Source organism: Eupeodes corollae, chromosome 1, assembly GCF_945859685.1.
Source record: "Eupeodes corollae chromosome 1, idEupCoro1.1, whole genome shotgun sequence".
In the NCBI taxonomy this organism is placed as follows: domain Eukaryota; kingdom Metazoa; phylum Arthropoda; class Insecta; order Diptera; family Syrphidae; genus Eupeodes; species Eupeodes corollae.
Genome location: NC_079147.1, coordinates 51,120,584 through 51,143,899, shown reverse-complemented (window position 1 = coordinate 51,143,899; position 23,316 = coordinate 51,120,584). Strand labels below are relative to the sequence as shown.

The following is a 23,316-nucleotide window of genomic DNA, read 5'->3' as shown; positions in this document are numbered from 1 at the left end:
AGAGCGTCGGACACAAAACGGAGCCCACCAGATTTTATATTGTGAATATCAGATTTGAACCCGTCCAATACTACTAGAATTGAACGGTCCGAAAGGTAATTTCTAACCCAACGAAGAAGGGATTTATCAATACTAAATGCACGCATTTTCGATAAGAGAGTTTGATGCCAAACCAATAAAATAAAACTTTTAACGATGACACAATTTTGTTTTATAATAATGCATATTTTTCGCTTCACGTACCTTCTAATAGACTGTAAAAATTAATTTAAAAACTGTAGGAATTGTTTCATTCAATAGGTGACACACTCAAGTGGAACATGACCTTATCCAACTTGGAGTGTCCAACTATATAGACATCATGAAGGTCAGTCGTTCTTTGACTTTCAAAGAAAAAACAAGTGTTTATAAAGGGATAGTAGATAATTTTAAATTAAAATTGCATTTGCAGGGTTTTCCATTTAAGAAGGCAGTCAGCCACAGTTTTCAATAACTGATCGGTAGCCTAGTGGAGGTGGCGGGCGTCCGATGACTGAGACCGCAGGATCCGGTCAGTTAATTTCAGAGACCCTAGTATGTTCCCTAAAATCAACAAGATATTCAGAAAAAAGAACGATAATGACCTTCCGTATCTGAAACTCCAAAGAACTGAAGAGAACCAGAGACGTACTCAGGACAGCGCAAATAGATCCAGAAGAAGCCATCTTTGACTTTTATATAATTGAAGATCTGAAGAAAAAAATTAAGGCGATGGGAGCTGCTTCCCAGCAAGTGTACAAGGTGAACGGTAGCATTTGCCCCAACCACGAACTGAAAACAGAGCCCTACTTAATCACTTTTACCTTCGAAATGATATGACACAATGGCGATCTGAGAACCGCGGTTTCATGCGCTTCAATGACGATTCCTGGGCAAATGCCATAATTGCCGAGCAAATGGGACCAAGTCCCTTGGTAGTGACTAAGGTTGAGCTTCAGCTTATCTTCAATTCAATAAAAAACAAAAAATCAGCAGGTGTCGATGGTATATCCAACGTTGTACTAAGACATTTACCGATGGAAGCAATTGACATATACACCACACTCTTCAACAATGCACTGAATAATGCATACTATCCAGTGCATTGGAAGACCGCTGTGGTTCATCCTCTCCCGAAAAAGGGAAAGGACAACCCCAACCCGTCAAATCTTCGGTCGATAAGTCTTCTTCCGAGCATCAGCAAAGTTTTCGAAAAAATCATTAATAGGGCTCTGACTAAGTGGGCTGCGGACAACAAAATAATTCCGGATAAACAGTTCGGGTTCAAGGCGGGTCATGACACAATTCATGCTGCGTCTAAACTCGTTTCTGATATCCAATGGAATAAATCAAAACAACAATGCACAGGTGCTGTCCTGGTTGATTTGGAAAAGGCCTTTGACACCGTATGGTTAGAGGGTCTTTACCTAAAACTGAGCAGGCTTGGCATAAGCAAGCCATTGTTGTATATACTTTATGATATGCTTAACGGTAGAAAGTTTGTTGTCAAAAGTGGCAATGTAACTTCTACCACAACATTCTCAATTAAAAATGGTCTTCAACAGGGAGCGGTGAATTCGCCGATTCTCTTCAACATTTACATCAACGATTTGATAGGTAGTCTTACAAAGGCAATTGCGTACGCCGACGATCTAATTGCGTACAGAACGGCCCGAAAGGTTGAGGTTATTAGAATTCTCTTGCAGCGTGATTTCGACAAGATTCAGCGATATTGCGGCGGCTGGAAACTGAAAATAAATGTCCAGAAGTCAGAGACAATTCTGTTCCGCACTCCGTTGGCTAGGGCCACGAGGGATACGTGTAAGAATTGGCGCAAGATGGTCATCGTTGATCTTCACGGGCAGCCATTGGCGAGCAAAAGTGTAGTGAAGTACCTCGGTATCTGGTTAGATCACTATTTATACCAGGGCCAGAGGAGCCTTCGCTCTGACGAAACGACTGTTTTTTAGCAGTCGGCTTGACCCCAGAGTGAAGGTAATTTGCTACATGGCCCTCATACGGCCAATGATCGTCAACAAAGTCAATGACCTCGCACCACCTCAGCTATGAACAGATCGCTAGAAATTGCTTGGCCACTTATACTCATAAGAAGAAAGAAGCACGATAGAAGAAACTTCTGAAGGCTCCAGGTTACGGAAAAACTAAACCAAGCTGCTTAAATATGTAGACGGCTCCTGGACAAATTCATGTAATGAATCGCTTAACTTACTATTGGACACTCACTTTCCTGGTACTTTTCTTACCGAAACTTGCCACAAATATATACGTTCATTTAAATCTGCAGGACCAGATGGAATAATGCCAGCCGAGCTACAAAAGACTTCTGAAATAATTTTGACATTTCTCGACGTTTCAAGGTCCCTTAAGTCGAAATAAAAGATTTTTAGAAAGATGTTTGTGCGTGCGTGTGTACGTACGTTCGTGACGTTTTTTCGTCGTCCATAGCTCAAAAACCAAAAGTGATATCGAAACGGGACCAAGTCCCTTGTTAGTGACGAAGGTCATCTTCAATTCATTAAAAAACAAAAAGTCAGCAGGCGTCGATGGTATATCCAACGTTGTACTAAGACGTTTACCGATGGAAGCAGTTGACATTTACACCACGCTCTTCAATAATGCACTGAATAATGGAAAGGACAACTCCAACACGTCAAATCTTCGATAAGTCTTCTTCCGAGCATCAGCAAAGTTTTCGAAAAGATTATCAATAGGGCTCTGACTAAGTTGGCTGCGGACAAAAAAATAATTCCGGATAAACAGTTTGGATTCAAGGCGGGTCATGACACAATTCATGCTGCGTCTATACTCGTTTCTGATATCCAATGGAATAAATCAAAACAACAATGCACAGGTGCTGTTCTGATTCAGTACGATATTACAAGGACTGGAAACTGAAAATAAATGTCCACAAGTCGGAGACCATTTTGTTCCGGACTCCGTTGGCTAGGGCCACGAGGGATACGTGCAAGAATTGGCGCAGGATGGTCATCGTTGATCTTCAAGGGCAGCGATTAGCTAGCAAAAGTGTAGTGAAGAACCTCGGTATCTGGTTAGATCAGTATTTGTATTTCGACAGATATATAAATGCTGCTCTGACCAGGGCCAGAGAAGCCTTCGCTCTGACGAAACTGTTGTTTTACAGCAGTCGGCTTGACCCTAAAGTGAAGGTAATTTGCTACTTCATACGGCCGATGATCGTTTATGGTTGTCCTGTGTGGTTCAACGTTGCCCCTTTCCAGATGGAGAAGTTTCGGGTGTTCGAGCGGCAAGGTTTACGACGCTGTACTGGCTTATATCGAACAGCCGAATCTTCTTACGTACCTTACTTTTCCAACGAGGTCCTATACAACGGGGCTCGAGTCAACAGAATTGACAATTTCGTGATAAAACTCGTTCGAGGTCACATTGCAAGAGCTATGTCTTTGACCAACAATTTAATTTTCGGGGAGTTCTATCCGAACGACGAGTATTTTGAAAGTGCACGTTTGAGCGGCTTCAAATGCGGTCTGATACAGGATAGATTGGCAGTTCCGTTAATCTACCACGTCAGACGAAGAACCGTGGATAGGCGACTCCTGTACAATCGGGACGTCATGGCACAAGGCGGAGCAGAGCTCCTTCGGTTCAGTAGGGCTGTGTCCGAACGGGACCGAACTGATAGGGTGAAGCAGGAGAACCAGTTTTGGTGGCTTCAATCGGCACTTGATAGTGAGTAGTCAGGATGTGGTTTGAAGGCTTGGCCGGCTTACATACTTGTTTAGTTTTAAGTAGAATAGGCATGGTGGCTAGTTTTATGAATTTTTGTCTAGCTTTAAGATAGTTAAAAAAAAATAATGAATACAAATTAATTAAAAAGAAACATCTATGAAGGTGTATTACATTTTATTTTATTTTTTATTTTTGTAGCACAGCGTTTTTAAGAAAAAGCCGAAAAAACTCATTAAATGATATTAGGGGATACAATTCAAAAATTTAAAGACATTGGCACTGGAATTTTGCCCAAATTTTTGTTAGGAGTCCTTTCTGCATTATTATCTGTGCAACAAAATTTATTTGAAGTTGATATCTTCACTAGTTCCTGATGAGTACGGGCGTACGAACTAAAGGTCGAAAATCAAAAACTACCTCCGTAACCGCCTGCTAACGAATGTTATTGCTTTTTCTATTATAAATATTAAGTTGTTAATTGTTAAATAATTTTTTATTTTGGTGTAATTTGTTGTAAGAGTAAATAATCTTATGGGCCACGATTAAAAGGAGTAGTTTTTTTTTAATAGCATTCATCCAAATGATAGTCAATGTTAAAACAACAAATATTGAAGAACAGCAGGGATCTCCTATCATTGCTACCCCAACATAAATAGTTATTTTCTGTACTTCAATATTCAGTTTGTTATTCAAAATAAAATCATGCGCTTTCTGTCTCACTTGTTGAGTGTTTACCATCTTACCTGTTGATATTTAACAACAACAGCCATAAAGTCTATACAAAACGGCCTTGCCACTTAAGAGAGGTCATGTCTGATAAGAAGCCGGCGGAAGCAAACAGCATGCTGTAAAAAATTAGCATGCTTTATTTTTCAAACATATTCAATTACAGCGCATGTCCAAAGCTAAAGTATTTCATTCATAAATTGTTGGTCGATTTCCTTTCAAAATTGTAATCCATCGAAAAGGATACACAAAATTCCTTCGTCCTTTTATCAGTTCACTTTGAGGTTTATCAGATACAACATCTCTTTTTTATTCAGCACAATTTTCAGTCTTGAGAAATAAAATTTCATAAGAAAAAAGTTCAAAAATGTTATTTTAAAATCAAAAAACCACTATCCAGGAGTTTGGAATAATAAAAAACATCAATACTTAAAATGGATATTTCACACAGGACAGCACAAAAACTAAAGTAAGTTTTCTGTTCTGGAAAAATCGATAGTTCCAGAAAATTAGTTTTAGTTTAGTTTTTCTTGTGATTATTTAGTATAATCTAAGAAAAAATACAAAAAACTTTTGAAAAATGCTTTCGAAATGTTAAATTCATGTTTTCATTTAGGTTATTTGTAATAATCCTAATTTTTGAAATTGGTATCTCCCACCATTTCTTAATACGCCTTGTTTTTTTTATGCAATCGATCTTTCTAAATAAAAGAATAGTCCCAAGTTATTCTTATATTAAAAAATAAGTTTTGTTAAATTTAACTAAAAATATTTACATAACTTTAATTTATATTGTAATAATTTAAACAAATTTTGCTCAGAAGGCAAAAGAAGGAAAAATCGATTACTTTGGTGCTTTTAGCATAAGTATGCTTATGCGTACATATTCACTGGTGGAATGTGTACACATCTCTATGCTGCCAGAGTTCTTTTGTAGCCCGAACCCCGGAGGTATTAATGGCGGAATTCGAAAAGTCTGAAGTAGTTTAATGCATTTGAATTGTCTTCAAGGAGGGCGGTGTGTGTCTGGTAGGTACTGGCTTGACAAGGTGAACATTTCAATGAGGATTATGTTACTTCTCTATTATACCACTCCTTGAATGAGAACGCTTTGCATTAATTGATATCCTTTTCCAACGAGCTGCTTTGGCAAAGTAATAATGTATGTTTTGTGTATTTAATATATAAGAGTAATTGAGGAAGTAAGTCTTTCAATAAAATTATAAATTTCAAATAAATATTATTGCGTATTAGATGAAAATTACTTTTCTGATATTTCCAATTTGTATACTTTTAATTATAAAGGTACCTTTAGGACAGTTAATATGACGAAATTAACTTAAGTGAATTTATCCATAATCTTAGTGCTGAATTTTAGTAATTTCGTTCTTATTCGGCCTTATGGACTGTGCTTAATTCATACTTTCTTAAGGTGGGGCTCCACTCCTATATGAACAAGAGTCTGACCCAAAAAACTTTCCTATCGAGCTCGATCCCTAGCTATTTGGGTCCATTTTGCGCACTTTCCGCTTGTGTGCGAAACCGGATTCACGGCCTTCTTCTATTTTTCTATCCTGTCGGTGTGAATTCAAAAACTTTCTGGGCCAGAGCATTGGTTTTCATGCGTTCTATGCCTCTCTAACTCAATACTCTCAAAAGCCCCATTGACATCACGCTGAGTTGTTCCGATTGTGTCAATGTTATCAGCACATGCGAGTAGTTGGACAGACTTTGGAAAGATAGGGGGCAGGTTCAGACAACATAGAGGACTTCATTAACAGTCAACTTTATTCTTTAAACGTACATTTTGATCAAGGCAACTAGTTAGTTTTTCAAGTGACATACATTTTAAGCTTGGAACTTTACTTAACTAACCTATACCTTCAGTTCATCGTACATAAATTATCTAGTAATCCAAGTGCTTTAAATATAATATCAAAGTCCATTGGATCCCTCCGCTACCTGACAGAGCTGAGCGCAATACATCGCTTATCACCAACAAAAACAATATTGTCGACAGAATACAGCTCTGTCTGATTCCGCTTCGGATTTCAAAACTATCTGACAATCTACCATCGTGCAGAACGTGACACTTGGATCCTTCATATGCTGCTTTAATAATAGCAATTAGTTTTTCTGGGATGCCTCTCCTCCGTAAAGCTTACCAGATATACTCCCTGTTAACACTATCAAAGGCCTTCTCGAAGTCGATGAACAGCAGGTGTAGTGGTGATCGATATTAATTTAACGCACTGTTCAGTAATGATCAGCAGGGTGTTAATATGATCAATACAGGAGGGTGCAGCTCGGATGCCTGCTTGTTCGGCATCAAGTGTGGCTTCAAGGTGTTCTCTGATGCGTTCCAGTATGGCTTTTGCTACTATTTTGGCAAAGGCAGGAAGAACGAAAATTCCTCTCCAGTTTTCGCACTTTGTAAGATCACCTTTTTTTGGGAGCTTGACGATAATTCCCTTCTTCCACTCATGGGGGAAGCTTGCGGTAGTTCAGGTTTCTTTTATGAGCGAATGAAGCAGTTCGCTTGATGACGTTGACGCTGCTTGTAAAATCTCTGCAGGTATTTCATCAAGCCCTACCGCTTTGTTGTTCTAAAGTGCTTTAATTGCGGCAACGATCTCATCTTTACTGCGAGGTGCGGTGCGGATTCGGGGATTAATTTGAAGGTATCGGCTGTCCGTTTTTGCAAACACTCGGTTTAAAACCGAGGAAAAGTGTTATTTCCTCCTTCTGACTTGCTCATCCAATAAACTTATCACGGTACTATCTACTTCTTTCAACAGGTGTTGCTTTGAGCTGTGTGCACCTTTCAGCTCTTTATTTATTTTGAAAACGGTCCTGCTGTCGCACCTATTTGCAGAATCTTCTGCTTCTTGCACCAAAGCGTTAATGAAGTTACGCTTTCGGCGGCGCAAACTGTGGTGAACCTCTCTCTTTTTCATGCGATCCTAGGAGTCCAACTCGTTTTGTATCTTCCCCTTGTGCAGCAGTTATTCGAGCTCTAAACTATTTTAGTTCGTTCATCTTTGTCCAAGATTCTTCTGAAAGTGAAATGAAAACATTTTTCACAGCATTCCAATGGTGTTCGATATCGTCATGTACTGTGCTGCTGATTGTTCTCACTTCGTGTGATAGGAGGTTGTCGGGTCGTGAGGTCCTTCAATCTGGCGATGTTAAATTTGGGGGCTTGTGTTATTCCGTTGGATCTTCGAATTGTAGATGTTGCAATCTTAGGGTAGCTATCATTAAATAGTGGTCACTGACAAGTCCCACATCGGCGCCTCTTCTGTTTCGTACATCCAAGAGACTGCTACTAAAGCGTCGACTAATCGTGAAGTGGTCAATTTGGTTGGAAGACGCTTGACTGTCCGTCGACACCCAGCTAATTTTATGATAGAAGTCAATGAACCTCTCACCATTACCTTGAGTTTTTTGAATCTTTCCAATCTTTGCCAAGAGACGAAATGGCTGCCCACAAATTGTTTCGTATTAAACAAAAATTAGCTAAAAAGCTAAAACAAAACCGATCGGTTCCCCAATGGTTCCGTCTACGTACAGGAAACACAATCCGGTACAACGCTAAGAGGCGTCACTGGAGGCGTACAAAGTTGAAGTTGTAAGCTGTGGAACTTATTTTTCTGGCAATGTGTTTTATCTTAAATCCAATAACCACGAGGAGCCGAGATCTGCAGGACACTTCTTCAAATTTTGTAATTACAATTTGGTGTGCAAGCTATTATAAGTTTATCTAAAATGAGAATATTTGATCGACTGTGGCCTAAAGCCCCACTGATAGGGAACTATCCGGTTATTGACAATGAGTTTTAGTCATCCACATATTACGGCACTTACGATTTTGTAAACGATGCCAAGGAAACTGATTCCTTTATAGTTGGTGCAGATTAGAGGGCCTCCTTTTTTCAGAATCGGCCAAACAACACGGAGGTTCCATTCATCGGACATGATTTCTTCCGACCATATCTTACAGATAAGTTAGTGCATGCTATAAACTAAACTATCTCTAGCTGCTTGGAAAAGCTCAGCTTTTAAGTCTTTTTTCTAAGTTAGGAAGACGTGGTTGTTAGCTTTTGTCTTCTATATTGAATGAATCATCCTGCCTGACAGCGGAATTTCGGTTATAAAGTCTACAGAAGTTGTCCTTCTATATCCTCAACATTTACTGCAAATCTACTATGATGTTTCCACTTTCTTCTTTGTAACCTTTGGTTTGAGCTTTATGGACTTGTGAATTTCGCTTCATCTGCTTATAAAACTTTCGAAATTCATTTCTGCTTTAAAATCTCTCAACATCTTCGATCGCACGCTTTTCATTCTCTCTCAATTTCCTTTTGAGAAATTGGTGTTCACCTTATTAGTTCTGCTCATAGAGCTCGTTTTGAAATGTTGCCCCTTGTACATTTTGTTGGCAGCAGTAAACTTCTGAAGAGGTTACTTGTGACTCGGTCGAAGAAGAATTTGGCGATCTCTTGCGATTGTAGGCATTTGAAGTGGAGCCTCTGTTTTGTTTTAGGTCTGCAAACCCGAAGTGGTAACTTAACTACAAGTAGATAGTGATCCAAGTGGATGTGAGCTCCTCGGAAAGCTCAAACATACATGATGCTGGAAGCGAATCTACAGTCATATCATCAATAAATTTAAAAATTGATCCATAACAAAAAGTGAGTTTTTTGTGTTATTCCATATTTCCACTCATTTAATGTGAAATATGCTCAATTTTTAATAGCAAATTTACTTCAATAGTTTAAGTCCATCTCTTAGTGGAAGAAGTCTATGGAATAAATAACGAACTTTCGAATCATGGTTTCAATTTTCGATCAACAGATAGTACGGAAGTGGTTGAAAATATATTATCTGTAAAATCAAACACTGTCGGCTTAGATGAAATAGACCCAAGATTTCTTAAGCTCATATTACCTTTTGTCCAACCATACGTCATCATATTTTCAATACCGTATTTCCTACAGGTTAATACCCACTGCAATTAAAATTAGAAAAAAATATAATACTTATTCCCAAAACCACCAAAAAAACTGACAATAGAGTCTATATTATATTTTCTATCTTAAGTGTTGGAAAGAACAGTACAAAAGCAGATTACTCTATACCTTGATACCCTCAAGCTAAAAAATCCGTGGCATGATGGTTGGTACATTGGACTCTCACCTGTGCTGATTAAAGTTTTAGTTACGGGTATTGACTCTTCCGAGGAATTGATAAATTCTCCAAGAGTAATTCTTGTCATGAAAAAGTGCTTTCTCAAATCAGCCGTTCGGATTCAGCATATAAACTGTAGGTCCCCTCCATCCCTGCAATTAACCGCACACAGGAATGGTTGATAGTTGTAAGTCACTGGGCTGGTTCTCTACCGACTGTTGTGTAATTTTTTTGTTTTAAGCTTTCTTATCCTATTAGATCTCTACAAGGCATTTTATATGATTAACTACTACGTTTTATGTGAAAAATTTCTCCGTACTTTTAATTTTTCAAATACTGCTGTTAATCTTTTTCATCCAACTGAACAACATTCTCTGTGTTCTTCTTTTAACTCCACGTGGTGTACTGCAGGGTTCAATACTCGGTCCTTTATTATTCTATCTATATTGTTATGATTTGCCGTCTGTGGCCAATGATCTCAAAAACATTTCGAATTAGTCTCAAGAAAAAAAAACTTGTGTTAATCCCCAAAAAATCAATTTCCGTCATTATATCGAGATGATAGATGTATTCTTTTTTTCCCTTATATAGGCAATACTGTTTCGTATGTCGATTTGTTAAAAATATTGTTGTGTTTTTAGCCGCACCTTAACTTGGAATAACCATATCAGTTATGTATGTTGCGGGTAAAGCTTATGGCATTATTTGCATCTTGCAGGTTGTTCTTCAATCCCTTTAAAAATTTGACTTTTGTTTAAGTCAATTTGTGTCACGAATGGCCTAAGTCTAACATTACTATAGTATACTATAAGCTTGAATAAATACAAATAAAAAAGTACGTATACGCCTGAGTATACCACTTTTATTTTCTTACTAGTTACTTTATATCAAGTGACCATGGTCATTATTCAAATGATTGCAAATTCTTAAGAAATGATTGTTATCAGTAGTAAATTCTCTCTAAACCGTCTACTATTGCAACACAATTATAATTGCTGGTTAACATATATGTACATAAAGTGGTTATAATGACTGCAAGAACTCCTTGGGATACAAATATCTACTTCTAAGTCTAAACAAAAACATAAATGTTTTCCACAAATAGCTTGACTTGATATCCAAAACGTTAATTTAACCTCCCCTGTGCAAAATTTAACTTTACGCGAGTTCAGCTTAACTAAAAATTAATGTTCGACTTAAAGGTGTTCGAATTGAAATATTTTACTACTAGTTTTTTTAAGAGGCACTAAAAAGCAATGTATTTGTTTTAATGAAACAAACAACACTAGAGAAAAAAAATGTACGAATACATGTCAGAGCATGTTATTGACACCGTGATAATATATGGCGGTAAGGTATTCAAGCCAGTCGCGACTCGCAAGTGTACAGACGTACTCTGCAAACGAGAAAAAAATAATCGATAGAGTCAAATTTCCTTGTCTCCGTCCCTTTTTAAACCTTCAACTCTCATTTAAAAAACTTAACTGGATAGTCGAAAAACAAATGATTGACGTTTTTCCAAATGTTTATATAGCCATTAGAATATTCGTAACATAACCTATAGCTAATTGTGACACAGAAAGATCTTTCTTAGTCCTTAAAAGAATACAAAATATGTACCGATCTTCGATGTTGGATGAAAGATTATCATCTTTAACTCGTTTAGCAATCGAATCCGCAATATTAAGATCGATTAAGTTTAATGATTTGATTCAAGATTTTGTAAAAAAAAATTAATAATTTTTTATTTATAATGTATTATAAATACTCATTCAATCTAATAAATCATAATTACTAAATAATTTGTTACTTTTAATTTTTAGAGTTTTGAATAATCAAAAATAAATGGTCTGACGGTCTTAGGGTTTTGAGTTCATGGTTTTTGGATTAATTACAAACTCGGTTATGTGGGTTTAACGCTTTTGGGTTTACGATTTTTTATTTTCGATTGCAAAATGAACACATTTAATTTTTCAAAAACGTTAAAAAGAGCCCCTGATGAATGATTAGCCCCGGGTATCAAAAGATCTTAATCTTATCGGGGGTTGGAGCATTTGTGGGATAGCTTCTTGGATTTTCGATGCGTCAATTCCTCGGCGCATCGTCTCTGAGAGCATGGACTCCTAGCGCCCCGCGTTATTGGGTGGGCTCGCTTGGGGTTTAGGACGCTCTGGGTTATTGGGTTGGCTCGCTTAGGGTGTAGGACGCTCGTTTTATGAGGATTTGGCTTGCTTGGGTTTTGTATATTTTTAAGGGGCTTCAAATTTGAAATAGACCCGGGTTCCCATTTTCTTTAATCCGGGCCTGAGGAGCGTTTTGTAGACAATAACATTTTTGTTAGCTTTTGAATTATGAACTTAAAATAGAGGTTTGTAAAGTATAGTTTTGAAATTCATGACACTTGAAAAGCTAACTAGTTGCCTTGGTCAAAATGTACTTTCATAGGGCACGTCCAGAGAACATAAGAGACTTCATTTGCACACAACTGCATTCCTTGAACGTACATTTTGACCAAGTCAACTAATTAGTTTTTCAAGTGTCATAAACTTCAGAACATTACTTCCCTTACTTCTACCTTCAATTTACCGTACAAAAACTACCAAAAACATTATTGTCTACAAAACAGTCCTCAGGCAAACTAAAAGTCTATCCCAATTTGCATTTCGTATTGTAAAAAAATATTCCTTATTTCTTTTCCAATTTGACGAGAAACCCTTTTACATAAAATTTTAAATGAAATTGTGCGAAAAATAAATGAATCGTACAGGAACAGAATAGAAGGCTAGGAACTTGCCTTACTTTGAAGTCCCTTATGTCGCCTAAACCTGCCCTTATTATGAAGTTGACAGCAAATGAAGTCCCTTATGTTGTCCGAACCTGCCCAATGGGCACAATGATTAGCCAGCTGTCAAAAAACTGACTTCCAATTAAGTCAACTTTATTGGAAAGTTAGTCAAGAAGTAGAAAAGGCAAGTCTTCTAATGCCAAAATGACAGCTCATGATGTTTTTTCATTCAATTAAAAGCTGAACTTTATTACAGAGTGATTTATTAGTTTATTATTTCTATTTGTGTATTCTATTTGTTGTTTAATACAAAGGGGTTCCTTGTCAAATTGAAATAGGAATTATTAATATTTCAAGTATTATACTATCAAGTACAGAGATTTGTTCTTTAGCCGTTCTACACGAAAAGCCTTACAACACTCGCTCTTTCCCAGTCATTGCAATATTCAGGTATTCAAAACCAATGTGCACCTACACCTCTTTTCAAATCCTCTCTTCCTTCGTAATGCTCACAATATGTCTCTGGATAATAAGGGTAGTAATATCCCCTTGATTTTACTCTTATTATAAAAAAAAATCGTGAATTATAAACAGATACCCTTTTTTAAATCACAACTTAATCCTTGTCAGAATCATATCATTCTTTTTAACATCTGAGTTCTAAGTTGTATTCCATTATTTTCTTTTCAAGGATCACTTATATAAATATAACATGGGCATTATTAGTGCTGTTATCTGTGCATCATTCACTAGCAACTCGAGCGAGTTCAGCTAAGAGGTCAGACGTATATATTGCAGGATTTTTTCCATATGGTGATGGCGTTGAAAATTCTGATACAGGGCGTGGGGTAATGCCAAGCGTCAAGTTGGCTCTTTCCCATGTCAACGAACATCCAAGGATTCTCACAAAATACCGCCTACACATGTGGTGGAATGACACAGAGGTTTGTATAATTCTTCCAAGTCGTTTGAGGATCAACTTTTCTACTGTTCCATATGTATCCTTAGTGCAATGCTGCTGTTGGTGTGAAGTCTTTCTTTGATATGATGCACTCTGGCCCAAATAAACTTATGCTCTTCGGAGCTGCATGCACCCATGTCACAGATCCAATAGCTAAAGCTAGCAAGCATTGGCATCTTACACAGCTTTCCTATGCAGACACTCATCCAATGTTCACCAAGGATGCATTTCCAAATTTCTTTAGAGTCGTTCCATCAGAGAACGCATTCAATGCACCTCGCTTGGCTCTACTCAAGGAATTCAATTGGACACGAGTTGGAACGATCTATCAAAATGAGCCAAGGTACTCCTTACCACACAATCACATGGTCGCCGATCTCGATACAATGGGATGTGACGTCGTCGAAACTCAGAGCTTTGTTAATGATGTCAACGAATCGTTGCGGAAACTTCGTGAAAAGGATGTTCGAATCATTTTGGGCAACTTTAACGAACAATTTGCTAGGAAGGTTTTCTGTGAAGCTTATAAGTAAGTTTAAGAAAGAATAAAAAACAAACTGATAAATTAATTTTGATTACTTGCATCTCAGGCTTGAAATGTATGGTCGATCTTATCAATGGCTTATTATGGCCACCTATTCTGTTGACTGGTGGAACACTACTGCGGACTCTGAATGCACTGTCGAAGAGATCACAAAAGCTATGGAGGGCATAATCCTGGTCGATTTATTACCTCTTTCGACAAGTGGAGACATAACTATTGCTGGAATTGTAATTCATATCTGATTTTTTTTCTTTTTGGAAAAATTTATAAATCTGAAAAATTTTAGACCGCCGATGAATACCTTTCGGAATATGATAGCTTGAGAGGCAATGAATACTCCAGATTCCATGGATATACCTATGATGGAATATGGGCAGCGGCATTAGCAATTCAATATGTTGCTCAGAAGCGTGACGACTTTTTGTCGCAATTTGATTATCGTGTTAAGGATTGGGAAAGTGTTTTCTTGGAGGCTTTAAGAAATACCAGCTTCGAAGGAGTTACTGTGAGTTATAAATATAGTTCAATTAATCATATTTTGAATTGTATACAAATGTTCTCGTGTCTTATTTGTAGGGACCAGTACGATTTTATAATAATGAACGTAAGGCCAATATACTTATCAAGCAATTTCAATTTGGTGAAGAGCAGAAAATCGGAGAGTATCATTCGCAACTGAATCATTTGGATTTGACACTTGGAAAATCAGTTCGTTGGGTAAGTTACAAAAATATTTAAATTTTCATGATGCATCCCTCTTAAGCTTTTGACAGCTAACAGCTTATCATTGTAAGTAATGGGCAGTTTCAGCCAACATAAGGGACTTGAAAGTTAGGCAAGTTTCTAGAATCTGATTGGTAAGCTGCCAAAAAATTACCTTCCAATAAAGGCAACGTTAAGTTAAAGGTAGTCAAGGAAAATCTACCTAACTATTAAGTCTAGTCTACTTTTATCAAAGTGACAGTTGCTCATGTCGATTTAACTGAAAGCTGAACTTTATTATTCTATGATTTATTTATTTTCTGCACAACTTCATTTAATGCTTTCTGTAAAGGGTTTTTTGTTAATTTGGAAAAGAAGTAACTAATATTTCTTTACAATACAAAATACAAGTCGTGATGGGCTTGTAGCTTGCTTGAGGGTTGTTTTGTAGACAATAATTTTGTTGGTACTTTTTGTACTATGAACTTAAAGTAGAAGTTTGCGAAGTAAAGTTCTGAATTTGAAATTCATGACACTTGCAAAACTAACTATTTTCCTTGGGTAAAATTTACGGTCAAAGAATGAAGTTGACTGCAAATGAAGTCCCTTTTGTTGCCTGAACCTGCCCAATTTCTAAAATACTGTCACTAATATGGTTACTTTTTTTCCTTAGAACGGAAAAACTCCACCGAAAGATAGAACTTTGATCTACATTGAACATAGTCAAGTCAATATTAAAATCTATGTGGTTTCGGCTAGTGCTTCCTCCGTTGGTATCCTCATTGCTTTCGTTTTTCTTGCCTTCAATGTTAAATATCGCAATCAAAGGTAATTGGTTTTGTATATAATATTATTCTTGTTACAACAGTCTTCTTATTTTCAAAATAGATACATCAAAATGTCCAGCCCACATCTAAACAACCTAATTATTATCGGATGTATGCTTACGTATCTAAGTGTTGTTTTTCTGGGCCTTGACACAACTCTGAGTAGCATTGGAGCCTTCCCATACATTTGTACTGCCCGAGCATGGCTTTTAATGGCTGGTTTTAGCTTAGCTTTTGGAGCCATGTTTTCGAAAACCTGGCGTGTTCATTCGATATTCACCGATTTGAAGCTTAACAAAAAAGTCATCAAGGACTATCAACTTTTTATGGTTGTGGGAATATTGATTTTCCTTGATGTGGCCATAATAACAACTTGGCAAGTGGCAGATCCATTTTACCGGGACACAAAGCAATTAGAGCCTAGGGTAAGAAAAATTAATTAGGGTTTTTATAAAATTTTTGATCTTACATGTTCGAATACTAAAAATGTTCTTCGTATACACATTTTTTCAGCACCATGAAATCTTAGAAGACGTCCTTGTGATTCCTGAGAACGAATATTGCCAATCCGAGCATATTACCATTTTTGTGGGAATCATCTACGCTTACAAGGGTCTCTTGCTGGTAAGACCTTCATGTTATAACAGACATAATATCATGAAAAAAATGAATGCTTTCATTCTAGGTCTTTGGTGCGTTTTTGGCTTGGGAAACTCGTCACGTATCAATACCAGCCCTCAATGACTCCAAACACATTGGCTTCTCCGTCTACAACGTCTTCATAACATGCATTGCCGGTGCTGCCATCTCCCTTGTCCTCTCCGATCGAAAGGATTTAGTATTTATTTTACTATCGTTTTTTATAATTTTTTGTACGACAGCAACATTGTGTTTGGTGTTCGTACCGAAAGTAAGACTGGTAGTAAGGAGGTTTTGTAGTTTTAGCTTTTCAGTGTTTTGCATAAATTTCAATGTGGTCTTTCTGTCCGATTTTATCACACATTTCAAGTGTAATCTGTCTTCTCTTCTAACTTCATTAAAACTTAATAATTTTCCCATCTATCCAAAGCTTTGTTTGGTCTTTAAAAGGACAATATATTTTTGAACTAACTATTGTCTTTTCGATGTATTTTTTTTTTCTTTTCACAAGCTTGTCGAACTCAAACGAAATCCTCAAGGTGTTGTTGATAAACGAGTCAGGGCTACCTTAAGACCCATGTCCAAGAACCGTCGTGATTCATCAGTTTGTGAATTAGAACAGAGGTTGAAAGATGTCAAGAACACAAACTGTCGCTTTAGGAAGGCTTTGATGGAAAAAGAGGCAGAGCTTCAGGCATTGATTCGAAAGTTAGGCCCAGAAGCAAGAAAATGGATTGATGGTGTTACTTGCTCGGGTGATACAGAGCCAATTTTGGCAGATTCTGGAAGGCTGTCAGCGCCACCTGTTAGAAGGGAAATGCCTAGTACAACTGGTGAGTATTAATTTTGCATTACCTAAATTTATTTGAAAAGGACAAATTACCAATTTCTTTGCTTAAAGAAATCACCGAGCTGACATCTGTTGATAGTGTAACATCGACACACGTTGAGATGGACAACACTCTAGTTTCTGTACCTTCGTCAACACCTGCACCTCCTTTATTACCGTAAGTTTTCAATCAAATTCCTTTGGCCTCTCAACACATTTCCATTAACAAATTGTGTACAACTAATTTCCAAACAGAAAAAAGAAGAATGCTACTCCTCTACAAGAAACAGCTCCAATCCAGCAACCACTGCAGGCAAATCTCATTATTCAACCGAAACCTAAGCCCGAAGAAACGATTATCTACCAAAGGACACCAGTTATTGAGAAAAGAAATTCAGTTTCGGCTCAAACAGACGCCAATATTGGAGCTATAACAACTGCAAAGCTACAGGAATGCAACAATATAAAACGCGATGAGTCTGGTCTCCGGGAAAGAAGACAATCAACGAACCTTTCAAAATCAGATTCTACAAAAGATATTCGGGTATATAAAGATTTTTTAATTAAATTTAAAAACAAATTATTTTAATGTATTATAATTTTGTCCAGGAAAATGGAAGTCAAACTCCAACATCAAAGCCCAAACACAATCAAAATCATCGAAACTCTTCAGCAAACGCTCTTTCTACATCAAGCACAGATTTGAATAATGCTTGTCCACATGGAGGCCCTCATGCAAAGACCAACAACGTCTCTAAAAGTAAACAACTAAAAAACGCTTAAGATTGTGAATTGTGAATAAATTGTTATCTTTCTGTATTACAGCTCCAATTGAAAACAGGCGTGTGAGCATGGGAGCCGGACTTAAGTCTGGCTTTGTAGTCTCACAAAGTGACCTTTGGGATACTCACACTCTTTCGCATGCAAAGCAACATTCCAGGCAATCCCCACGAAACTATCCGAATCCACAGCGTTGCACTGAACACAGTCACATCGTTCCCTATGATCAAACAACATCACCAATTCAGCGTTCAGTATCCGAAAAGAATCGTAACAAACATCGACACAAGCCTCAAAAGGGGACAGTATGTCAAAGCGAAACGGACAGTGAGCGTGAAAAGGAGCCCACCCCACCAGCCACTCAATGCGTGCAACAACGAAAGCTAGTAAAAACCATCCAGCATGCTGCCCATCATCACTCATCACCCAATGTTGCACCAGATAAACGCAAGCACCGCATCAAAACCGAGTCTTCGATGTACAATGCCAGCTCGGAGTCGGAATTATTGGATGGCGAGACAGCAATATTGCCGATATTTAGAAAGCTTTTAACAGAAAAGCAGCCACACTACCGAGGCCGCAGTGTTGTCGGACAAAGTTGTCCAAATATATCCATTAAATGTGATATAGTTGAGTATTTGTAAAGCGGTTTGGCTGGTTGAGAGCTTAGATATATTATATTGGGCTTTTAAGAAACGAATTATGTTTTTAATTTAAAAAAAAAATAACTAAGAAAATATTGAAAAGTGCAATAAATAGATCGATTTCATTAGATGAATTAAAATACGTACATTGTTGTTTTTCTTTCCAAATGTTTTATTTTTGGTCGTCCAAGGGAAGTATAGTTGAAAAAAATTTAAAGCTCGAAAAGTACTACAGCTAAACTAATACTACCCAATTCCTAATGTGGAATAGGAAAACATGTGATTTAATATTAAATCAAAAATCACCTGCCAAAAAATGTTTTGAAAAACTTAAAACTCTAACTTTGAGGTAAGACTAGTTTTGGAGAAAATCGATAATATGGATTTTCCGGCCAATTCCTCTACAAAGTTCTAAAATTAATTATAAACTCGATTTAATAACTCTGGGTTTATCTTTAAAATTTGGTTTTAAAAATATTTAAAACTCGAGCATTTCTAAACTTCATAATTTCCTTAGAACTCGGTGTAAATTTATTATTAAGTTTAAAGAACTCAGATCTCGGTTTCATGAAACAAAGATCTAACTAACAATGCACTTCTTTCATAGCACCCTAAAGGATTTAATTTTTCTGTTAACCAAGGTACCCTAGAAGTTGTTTTTGTATTTTCAATAATAAATAAATAAATTTTCAAAGTATTCGCAGTGTGTAGACGTATGGCATTATGAATTTATATAATATCTGGGATTAGAGTGTCCGTTACACACGGACTTTAAGGTTACAGAAATTAAAGCCCAATGAACCATGGACCTTATGACTTGCTTGGAACGTCGCGTCCGTTGTTTGAAAAAAAAAATGAATGAGAGTAACACGGATTAGAAACTTATATGTTGTGTTTTATCACAAATTTTAGCTAAATGAGCATTATAGCTGATGTTCAAATGGTAGACATGTGCATTCAAGAGGACACAAGCATCCACAGGTTTTTTTCAAAACTCACCTCTGTCTATCAAATCCTAATACGATGGGATGGGCCGGGCAAAAAGAGGACGAAAAACTGAAATACTTACTATGGTGACTGAACTACGAAAACCAACAGCGCTTATTTAGGTGGGGTTTTGTCATTGGAGCCAGACATAGGCAAGAAGTCTTGAGCTATAGGTGCATCAACGAGCGCCTTATGACCATCCGCATCAAGGCTAAATTCGGCAACATTAGCCTGATAGCCCCCACAGAAGAGAAGGATGTCAACACCAAAGATATGTTCTTCGAGCTCTTAGACAAAACATATGAGCAGTGTTCTGGCTACGATATTACAATTGTCCTAGGCGATCTAATGCCAAGCTAGAAATGGAAGATATCGGGAAAAACAGCCTGCACGACAACACTTCGGACAACGGATTCAGGCTTATAGATTTTGCTGCGGGGAAAAAACGTTATGGTAGCCAGTAAGCGTTTTCCACACCTCATAACATACACAAAGGAACTTGGAGTGCTCCAGATCAACCAGATTGACCATATTGCGATCGACGCCAGACACGTTTCCAGCATCATGGATGTCCGATCTTTCCGAGGAGCTAACATCGACTCGGACCACTACCTCGTTGTAGCCAAGGTAGCCCTTCGGATTTCCAGACCCATGGCAAAACAGGGAGGTGCTGGGAGAAGGTGCAACGAACGGCTACAATCGCCAGAGATGGCCAAATCCATTTCCGACCGAGTTACAAGAAACCTCTCTCGAAGTTCTCGTGCCGCCAACACAATGTATCGAGAACCAGTGGCAACATTACAAGATGCAATCAGTGAAGCCGCCTCTGACTTGCTGGGTTTCAAGTAATCACTAACAAGGAACCCCTGGTTTGATGAGGAATGTCGGGAGGCAAATGTAGCCAAACAACAGGCACGCAAAGCGGCGCTGCATAAAAGGACGAGAGCTGCTCATGAGCTCTATTAGCAGAAGAGGCGAGAGGAACACCGACTTCTCAGAAGAAAAAAGAGAGGGCATGAGAATCGTGCGGTCGAAGATGTAGAGAGGTTTAAAAGCAGGAATTAAGTTCGAAAGTTTTATGAACAGGTGAAACGAAATTCACAGGTACTTAAACCTAGAGCCGAAGACTGCGAAGACGAAAGTGGAAACATCATAGTGGAACCGCAGTCAATGCTGAGGACATGGAACGGCGACGACAAACCAAAACCCGGTGTCAAGCAGGATGATCCATCCAACATAGACGACGAATGCAAACAATCCCATCCTCCCGGCTTAGACGAAGTAAAGATTGACATATCTAATCTGAAGTCTAATTAAGCCACTGTAGCGGATGGCTTGAATGCCGAGCTCTTTAAAGCAGCTGAAGATGAGTTTGTTAGGAGCATGCACCAACTGATCAGTAAGATATGGTCGGAAGCATGCCCGATGAATGGAACCTCACTATTGTTTGCCCGATCATGAAAATAGGAGACCCTTTAAACTGCACCAACTATAGACTAATCAGTCTACTAAACATCGACTATAAAATCTTCTCTGCAGTAATATGTGAACGTCTAAAGCCCATCGCCAACAACAGGATAGGTCCTTATCAGTGTGGTTTTAGACCAGGAAATTTCATGGAAAAAACCCAAGAACACCAAATCGACACCCACCATCTTTTCATCGATTTCAAGGCCGCATATGACAGCATCTACAGGGACGAGCTATATAGAGCCATGTCTAGTTTTGGCATCCCTGCAAAACTCGTGCGTTTGTGCAGGGTGACCATGGAGAATTCACGCTGCTCCAGAAAGGTTGGAAACAATTTAACAGAACATTTCTATGTCAAAAAAGGTTTTAGACAAGGTGATGCGATTTTTTTAACATCGTGCTTGAAAGAATCTTGCACAGTTCACACGTCAACACTAGAGGCACTATCTTTCAAAAGTCTGTCCAATTACTAGCATATGCTGATGACATTGACATAATCGGAAGAACTCAGCGTGATGTCAATGGAGCTTTTGTGAGTATTGAGGCAGAGGCGGCAAAAATGGGTTAAACGGTTATTGAGGGCAAAACAAAGTACATGCTGTCGTGAAGAAAGGACATACAACACCGACATTTGGTCAAAACGTCACCATCGATAGACGTTACTTTGAAGTAGTCAAGGACTTCGTCTACCTAGGCTCCGCAGAAAACAACACAAGCGGTGAGATCAAACGCAGAATAACTCTTGCTAACCACTGTTTCTTTGGGCTAAGAAAGCAATTGAGTGATAAAGTCCTCTCTCGAGGGACCAAAGTGTCGCTATATAAGACCCTCATCATCCTCGTCCTGCTATACGGTCCAGAAGCATGGACTATGACAAAAGCGGATGAAAGCACCTTGGATCGGTTCGAGAGAAAAGTTCTTCGTGTGATCTACGGTCCCGTATGCATCGAAGGGGAGTGGAGGAGAAGATGGAACGACGAGCTGTACGGGCTGTACAGCGACGTAGACTTAGCCAGAGGGGTAAAAATCCAACGACTAAGATGGCTGGGTCACTGTCACTAACCTTAAGTAAGTAAGTATTTCTTTAATATTAGTGCTCAAATGCAAAAAGTACTTTGCATATGCCCAAACTCGCACCCACCCCAAATCATATAGTGATTCCAACCCTGGGAGTTGCACATTCCTAGCTGTTAGTACGGCGCACCGTGTTATCAATTAAAAATAAATTGTTTTAGGCACAAAAAATAAGATACAACAAAAGTAGGTTTAAGTCCGAAAAAAAAAATATTTTTGTCTATGATTTAAACTGGCTTTTTTGTGCGGTTTTCAGTCAGGCGGCATCATCGGCCCTTATTTGTTTCAAAATAAGGAAGAAGGTATCGTTGCGGAGAGTGGCGAGGGCATGCTATCAGATCAAGCTAACTTTTTGTTTCCAAAATTAATCAACTTAAAATTAATAATATTTGGTTCCAACAAGACGTCACTACTTGTCATATGCACCTCTTTATAATAAACTCATTGCAAAATCAATGATGACAACTTTATTTTTTTAAGTTTTTTTGTTATAATTAGCGAACACTTAAAGGGTTTTATATACCGTAAATATACCAAAGACACAGTGTGAGCATTAGGAAAAGAGGTAAGGGTTGGATATAAGGTGTAAGTTTACATTGATTTTGAATTCCTGAACATGGCTATGATGAGCTTGGCAAAGTGTTCCACATTCGCGTAGTACGGCTAAAAAATGAATTTATATACTTCATAGTAAGGCCGAAGAAGGGATCAAGGGTAAACTGATATGGGCATTCCTAGAAGCGCGGGTATTACGGTTAAATTGTTTGAGGGGAGAAATGCAACTCGCTATTTCACTAGAGCATAGTCCGTTAAAATAACGGGAAAAAAGGGTGAAACAAGCAACCTTGCGTAATCAAGTTGATAAAGATGATTTCATCATCAATCAATCATTTTAAAAGCTCTTCTTTGAACACTGTCCAAGAAGCTTCAATAAGTTAATTTAGCACCAGCCCAGAGATGAGAGTTATATTCAAGTTTCGGACATATATAGCTTTTGTGGAATGTAGCCAGATCAGACTGTAGTATTTAGCTATTCGGCCAAATAATGAAACACGCTTAGACTTTTATATATATCGGTATGGTTTATTTAATCTATAATTTTATCACACAGCCAGGCAGTTCTTTCCTCTAAGACAGTCTTGCTTCGACTCCTCGTTCTCTCATCATGACTCGTGTGTGCTATGTGTATATACATCTAGCGTAGTACAGTACAATATCAATATATGCTATTAGAGAATGCACTAACAGACATCTAATACAACACAGACGAAGAGACAAATTTCTTGCAACGTCTCAAAAAACCTAGACATCTTGCCTCCACAAAAGGTGGTTGCTGATGCACATTCCGAGGATGGCGTTGATGCAAGTTGCCTCTTATAGAGAGGGTTTATCTCACTTTAACGATACAAGA

General features: G+C 38.0%; 1 protein-coding gene across 2 annotated transcripts; it reads left to right on the top strand.

The window, feature by feature from the left end:
- The first annotated feature begins 4,760 nt into the window (after positions 1-4,760).
- LOC129940700 (gamma-aminobutyric acid type B receptor subunit 2) lies at positions 4,761-18,520 on the top strand. 2 transcript variants are annotated; one of them, XM_056049125.1, is made up of 15 exons: positions 4,761-4,942; positions 13,140-13,392; positions 13,457-13,938; positions 14,000-14,180; positions 14,240-14,458; positions 14,530-14,670; positions 15,329-15,483; positions 15,544-15,907; positions 15,996-16,106; positions 16,168-16,392; positions 16,633-16,954; positions 17,023-17,128; positions 17,206-17,494; positions 17,560-17,710; positions 17,776-18,520. In XM_056049125.1, exons 1-15 carry the CDS (start codon positions 4,908-4,910, stop codon positions 18,372-18,374), a joined length of 3,633 nt encoding a protein of 1,210 aa, XP_055905100.1. In that variant the 5' UTR covers positions 4,761-4,907; the 3' UTR covers positions 18,375-18,520. The 2 variants fall into 2 exon arrangements, with proteins under 2 accessions (XP_055905100.1, XP_055905099.1); XM_056049124.1 differs by having other exon boundaries at positions 16,168-16,404.
- The last annotated feature ends 4,796 nt before the right edge of the window (positions 18,521-23,316 follow it).